Raw genomic sequence first — 7,500 nt, forward strand, 5'->3', positions numbered from 1 at the left:
GAAAAATATTCAAAATATTCATTGATTTGAAGTTCCTGAAGCAGGTAAATCTTGAAGAGTTTACGCAACCATATTTGGAATATACGACATTTCTTTTTGGGAATGTTCAAGTCCACATAATTCATTTTCTTTATGTTGAGAAGTACTGTACGACCGTTGACTCCATGGGGTTCCCCATTGACGGGTAAAATCGTCTGGTGTTAAACAGAGCAAAATACTCTGGCTTTAGACAGAGTAAAATACCAAGTATGGCCGGTTTAGGGGTGAAAGGGTTAAAGTGCAATCATTACTTTGACTTTCTTTCTTCAATTGAACCAATACAAAGTGACTAATCATCACCTCCACCATTGCTATACAATGGCTTTGGCTTTTAGAACAAAGTATCAAAGTTGAAGCTGGTGGCTCAAGGAGTAAACTTTGCAAAAAAGTTAGGTTAAAAATACCTTTATGGTATTTGAGTATTTTTGTAGAACAAATTTGCATAATATCATTAAAGTCATTAAATCAATGAGAATCCAAACATGAGGATGCAGTTTGCCCTTAAATGTACTGCGGCAACTCTGCCAGCTGTTTGGTCTCAGTATCATGAGCAGTACCCCCTTGGGGTAGTTTGTACACTTCACCACCATTGCTTACCCTATCCAGGGACTAAAGCAAGGATGGAAATTGATTACAGCTTCAATAAATTGGACCACTTTTTTTTACTTCTTACCCTTACTGCATTAAACTTTAATTTATTCATCCTTTGAAATGGTAGGAATGCTTACTATTATTTACAGCAATTGCTAAAAATTCATTGCATCCAATGTTGAAATATTTTTTACATATGAGTTTTAAGTATTTATGAGTCATGAGTCAATGAGTTAGTGCAGTTACCCTAACCCATAAAATGAAAGCTAAAATTTCAGAGAGTGCTTAGGCCTAATCACTGAAAGGAGGGCTTAGGCTTGATCAATAAATTATTGCTATATTGACTGTGAGTCTCATTGACTCATGACTCATTGACTAATTGACTCATAAATCATGGGACCTCTTTACATATGGAAAGGTAACAGGAGTTATTTCTGTGAAGTCTTATCCAGAAAACTGCAACATGGGATTATGTCCCTTTCAAATGTAGCTTTGTATGCTTTTGCTCAATGTCTTTGAACGATTATTACGGAAATATGAAGTTATGGTTTTTCTAAAAGTTAAATCTAATGCAAGGGGATTAAAAGTCCACAAAGAGAGGTTAGATAATTTGTTGTACTGGAAGTACTTAGTAGGCCAGCGTGAAATTTGTGAAAAGTTTTGGAGGGTGGCACTGAATCACCTTCAACAACTTTTCTAAAGTTTGAAAATACCTAATTTTATATCCTCCTGCTGTTTTATTGCTGGAAGATAAAATCAATTCCTGATTAAGTATTTTTGTTGTCACATTAACCCACTACAATGTGGTAAAAGCGTATTATTAGCCGTGTAGTAATATTTTATTACAGTAAAATTCTCCCTGCTAGTAAGCTGGACTTCTGAATCAAATATTGTTGTTTTGGCTATTCAGAGTTAACCTAATATATGTTTATTTCTATAATTTGGAGGAAACCAAACAATTGGCATTTTGCTTGGAACAACTATAACAAAATATAATTGCAACTAAAAGGTTTCCTTCTAGTGTACCCAGTATGAGGTGCTATGACATGGTTATTATTACTGCTAAATTCACTTTAAAATTTATTTTTGAACGACTGAAATACATTTCTTAATTTTCCCCTCGGTCTTAATAAATTTTCCGCTATGGACCACTTGAATGGCAATTTTAACAACTTAATTTTGAAAAAAAAAGCGAAAATCTTAACATTTTCTGTTAGATGCGGGACCCCGCGGAAACAGTGTGTAACTATTTAGTTGGAAGAGAAACCATTTGGAAATTTAGTGGTATATTTTTTGTTCCACTTTTAAAAGATAAACGCATGAATTGAAATCAAGATGGTAATCCATTAGCTGGTAAGCTCCACAAACGAATTTCCACTCGAACACTAGCAACGGAGACTCGCGTTGACCTTGAAATTTTTAAAGAAATTTCCCTTGTAGCCCTGTTGTCTTAAAAGAGAATCTCGCTGGCATAGAAACGCACTATGCAGTCAACATTCGTCCGTTTTACTGGCCTGAAAAAGGGTCTTTTTTTGTCGACGGAGATCAAATAAAATTGATCTAACAAACATCGAATGGCAGCCATGTTTGATTTGAGGTACTGAAGTCACATGACAAGGCCTCGACCAATCAGACATTTTTCGCCAGTGAAGCCGCATTAGTGGCATGGTTGTATTAAAACTGGGTTTGTCACCAGGGTGGGTACATTTAAAAAAATATTTATAAAGTTACACTGGTGGTTAAAAGCGTTTCAGAAATTATTTACAATAAAAACGTTCCCGACGTTTCGGTCGCAATCGCGGACCTTCTTCAGGGGAAGTGAGAGAAGATTTTCTTACAAAAGCACAGATATAAGCAAGACGCTGATTAAAATTCGACATGCGGCGGAGTATTTACACTTGATTCTCGCTAACAAGAAAAAATGACACAAGTCTTGATCTGAGATCGAACATCATCAAAAACGAACGGGTTTAAGTTATCACCACCAATACCGGTGACGCAGGCGAAAAAATATTAGATTTTCAGCCATGCTTAAAACGAATTCGAACATTAGCAGAGGGCGCACGAAGTCCTTTTACAGATCATCTTCGTGTCTAATTGCAAGTGCAACAAACGCTTTCAATAATCAGTTTACACTTCTAGAGCTCATCTCACCTTTGCTTTTCCCTTCGGTGTGTAATAAATGCCAGAGGCTCTTAGAACGAAGTAATGTTTCTTCCAAGATTTTTTCCCTTCCTTCAGGTACAACACACCATCCAGTTCTGGTAGCCTCATGGCATCTTTTTGAAAAAACTCCTGTCAACACAAGAGAAGAACCACACGTAGATCATTCAACGGTAAGACATCAAACTCGGATTTTCTGGAGGGGACGAAAGGGGAGAATTTCCGTGAACATCATGAATTTGGTCGAAAATGTGAATGGGCCATTTTATTTCTTTCTCACGGAATCGATTGGCTTCCACTAATTTACTCTTTATCGTTACTTTCAGGGCTCGAAATAACGGCCGGTCAACGGACAGTGTCCGAACTGATTTGGGAGTTGACCGGTCAACCTTTCGTCTTGTCGGTCATATTGACCGGTCTCATTTGATCGTTTTGAAAATGAAATAAATTAAAATTTCCATGCTGTTCAGTTGTTTCAGTTGTAGCAAGTCGCTGTGTACTGTCATTTGCGGAACTTTGATCTGAAATCCTGGATGAAATGCAACAAGAACCGTTGTTGACAATGAGTGTTTTAAAGTGCTATAAGCTCTAAGCAACAACTTTTTTTGGAAAAATATAACGCCAGTTTTGGTTCATGGGCCCCTGGTTTAAGAGTTATTTATTTTTAATATATAATTTGACAGGCCAGAAACGGTACGTGATCGAGCTAAAATGAATTTGGCCGGTCATCGTGTCCGGAGACTCTCCGGAAATTATTTCGAGCCCTGACTTTGTTCCGACCAATAGCGTTTCTGCATTGAGCGACGTACAAAACCCTTACAACACCACTCTTACTATTATGCTCTGACGATGGGCTCTGACGATGGGCTAAAGGTCGAAGCGGCCGTCAGCTCACTAAATTCTCCTTTTACAGTTCTTTTTGCTAATAGCTCCTCTAATATAAATACAAGGTTGCTAGCGGTGACTGCAACAGCATGATTTACTCTAGAAAAGCATATCGATAATATCGACCACTGTGGCTAACTTTACGTGACTCTAAATTGCATTACAAGAAGTCTGCTTTAAGTCCCTTCCCAAAAGTTTTGAAGTAGTCTGGAAAAGCACACGTGAAAAGGTGAGGAGTATTTGTATGGTTTCCCTCGCGAGACAAGCAGCTGCATACACTCCTGTCCTCAAGCAAAGAGAAACAGCTGCATTTAGAGCGGTTTTCAATTGAGTGTCGTAAAACAAATACCAAGGTAATTACTTCGACCAATCACAGCAGGCGCAAACAGCGCAATGAACCAATCCAAATTCGTACAATTCCACGTGACTTACTCAAAGCGCGGGAAAAAAATCACGCGTGCAAGTCGAATGGTGTCAGTTTTCTTTTTCATTGGTTGATAAACTGGCGCGAGATTTTTAAACCAATCTCTAAGCGTAGCAATTGCAATCGCATAATTACTTTCGACAGTAATTTGAAAACTGCCCTACCCCAACCTAAACATGGCACTAACCACAGCACTTACTTAAACAGGTAGCAAATGTTCAGACTTAAAAAGGACACTATTTGTAAGCTCGTTATCATGCATTTACCTGCAGTAGGACGGCTTTGCTTTTTTCAGCCAACTCCGCGGCACCTATTGACGTATCACTGCTAAGTAGAAAGTTCTGAAACGAGAAAACTCGACATAAGGAACACTCAAAGGCGGTCATGTTGTTCTTTGTGCACATTAGTCAGTGACGGAGGAGCGTGTTTTCGAGTTGAAGGTGCTTAAAAACGAGCTTGGATCTGGAGGCATCCATTCAAAAAATGATTAACTCTAGAGGACTCAAACGGCTTGCAAACGCTATTTTTGGCGTACTCTACTAAAAATGTCCGTGAGTACAATATGTTAAACCATCGAATAACTGCGATTTATCATTCCACTACAAAAATGGTGTTATTTTGCTTTAATTTTACTTGGTAAGAGTGTTTATAAGAAAAACAGCATTATCTGTCCCTCAGGGCGCGTGCGAACGATGTAAACAGCACAAAAGCCAGCCAAATGTCCTTTATTTGATTGGATAAATGAAATGACGAGTGATAAGCGATGACAAGCTAAATTCTCAGGCTTTGCATCGTGTTGAAAACAACTGATTTCTGCCCGTATTTGCTTTGTTCTAAATCGGTCAAACCGGGACACTAGTGTACCGTCTCATATTTGCGCGTTCTCTTGACCACATATGGTAAAATGGCGTAATAATAATTAACAATTAGACCCGTAGCCCTTGCGGGCTACGCCTCATGGGCTATTCACCCGTGGCCCTTGAGGGCGAAGGGTCTAATTGTTTTAGTATCACTCAACTAGTCGGACAGAAAAGGCAATAATAAAGTTAGCAAATGCAAGTTGAAAATATATTTATTTGGGAATAATACGAAAGAAAGCGTCACGCTTTTCGCTACTCGAGGACTATTACTAACTAATAGTCCTCTAGTAGCGTAGCCAATCAAAATTCAGCATTTGCATTAGTCCACTAGTTGAGTGATACTAATGTTAAATATTACACTTTCAATATTTACCTGCGGGTTTCTGAAGAGGGCATATTTCTCTCGTCTGTTATTAAGGACAAGTTTGTTTTCAGAATCCCAAGGCCAGCTGGAAACTACATCCACCACTGACTCGTGGTCTTCAAGGAGACGTTCTGAGAAAACGTATCAAACATTCTACGTTACAACAGCAGTTATGACCAGCAGTATCTTTCGTACATCAGATCAAAACATGGGAGTCAAACAACCGACAATTGACAATAAGAAGGCCACCACGACCAGTTGGCGTAGAAGTCTACTTAATGCGATTTTCATAATTCTACGGAATCACACCTTCAGCACTAAGGCGCCAAACTGCGTTTTGGTTTCCTAACATATATAGCCAGGAAGATCAACTCCGCCTCCGGAAAGTGAATTGGAGTTTTTTGCGATATCTTTTTCGAGGTTCTTCAGTAAAAAGATTCGTACAGATTCCATCGCTTTCCATCGGTGTCGAGTTCGAATGTATGAATATACCGTGGGAACCAAAGATGCTGATTGGTAGGTTATATCACCCATCAACAATTGATTTCGGCATTCGTCTCCGCTTAGCATCGGAAGTTTGATTGATGGAAGCCAAAACGCAGTTTGGCCGTTGGCCCTTGATTCAGAATCATGAAAATCACAGCAACATTATGCCAGCTCTGTGAAGTGAAATTTGACGGCAACATAATTATAAATCCATATTTAATTTCACACACTCACCCAGCCCACACACGAAATTGACGACAAAAAAGCACTTCAGCGAATTCGGCATCCCCTGGCTGTGCGCTCTGAATTCGAACATTAGACGGATTTAGGGTCACTCCTAAAACATGGCACTGCGCATGTACTCAAACAATCACACGCTCACTGGCACGCCTAAAGATAACTTGGCGGGATTTTAAAGCTGCGGTCAAACTTTGCACGATGGTCGATCACTGCGGAGTATTTTATTGGCCCGAACCTTAGCAATTGCCAACTGTCATCTGTTTTACCTTGCATGCCAAAGGGTTCGATAGTTTACCGACTGGGCCCCGCAAGCATCATCATCATTTATTTGCCTTTATGTGTATAACATATTTTAAAAAAGCATACAGCAGGTTGTTAGGCGAGGAGACCTCAGGAAACCACCAGGCTTATAGGAGAGGCCACCTCGACATCACAATATTAAACAAAAATAAGGGCTGCGAAGGAGTGCGGCAGGAACTAATTCAGAAACTATTTTAATAATAGTTGCGAGAGAGGACATAGTTGCGAGAGAGGACATCAATGTTGCGAGAGAGGACATCAACGGGGTTTCCACTAACACAAATTACTTTTTAGGAGCAATACAATGGCTCAGTGCTAGCGGTTTAGACTTTCGTTTCTTGTTTTCTCCAAATGTCTATGAAAAAAATATTTTCTATGAAAAACGCGAGGACACAACGCCTAACGTTGAACGTCACTGCTAGTTTGAGCACTTAACAGAAGATGAACGAGCTGAATAAATTGTGAAAACATTTAGAAAAGGGACGTCGTTGATCAGATTTCCCATTGTTTAAGGTATTTCCTTTGAAAATGACGTACCATCCAGATTTCTGTCAAACTTGGCACAATTGAAATTTATGCCCAGGGCATTAAAAAATGCAGTAGAAAGATGAGGTCACCGTGCTTGTTTTCGCTGCATACCATTTATTGTAAGTGTTTTTTACCGAATTACGCAAGAAACGTTCGAAACTTGATCAACCGGAAAAATTGTAGTTATATAGCAAAGGCTACCGAATATTACTGAAAACTTGAGCCTACTTGTTTGCTCGAGCCAAAATCTTTCATTAAAGTGATTTCAAATTGCTCGATCTTGCAAAAAAAAAAAATAAGCAAATTGGACCGCTACATCATCACCTCACACTCAGTGTCTCTCTCCAATTGCAGTTGCCTTTTAAAGCATACATCTAAATTTTACGAAACAAACAATTGTCATAGAAAAAAAACTTACCTAAACTAAGCTGTGGAATTCTTTCGATGAGTACCCAGTTTGGATCTGGCTCAGTATCGTTTTTACGCATCATCTTCTTGCAGACTTCCCAAGCAGTCCATGTTTGATCAATGGCCACTGTTTTTGAAGTTGGATCCTCATCATTGTACACTTTGACGACCAACTTCTTCACCCTTGCGGCTCGGAGTTTCTCCAAAGCAAT

General features: G+C 39.2%; 1 protein-coding gene across 3 annotated transcripts in view; it reads right to left on the reverse strand.

Moving 5' to 3' along the window:
- Window positions 1-7,500, reverse strand: part of LOC138013291 (amyloid beta A4 precursor protein-binding family B member 1-interacting protein-like) — a 32,873-nt gene that overhangs the window by 8,527 nt on the left and 16,846 nt on the right. For all 3 annotated transcript variants that reach the window (XM_068860327.1, XM_068860328.1, XM_068860329.1), the window contains 4 exons: window positions 7,299-7,500; window positions 5,336-5,457; window positions 4,369-4,443; window positions 2,785-2,925 (listed from right to left, as the gene is read on the reverse strand). The exon at window positions 7,299-7,500 is cut by the window's right edge and continues 39 nt beyond it. In XM_068860327.1, coding sequence (XP_068716428.1) covers window positions 2,785-2,925; window positions 4,369-4,443; window positions 5,336-5,457; window positions 7,299-7,500 — 540 coding nt within the window. The remainder of the gene's footprint in view (window positions 1-2,784; window positions 2,926-4,368; window positions 4,444-5,335; window positions 5,458-7,298) is intronic.

Source organism: Montipora foliosa, chromosome 8 (assembly GCF_036669935.1).
Source record: "Montipora foliosa isolate CH-2021 chromosome 8, ASM3666993v2, whole genome shotgun sequence".
Taxonomy (NCBI): domain Eukaryota; kingdom Metazoa; phylum Cnidaria; class Anthozoa; order Scleractinia; family Acroporidae; genus Montipora; species Montipora foliosa.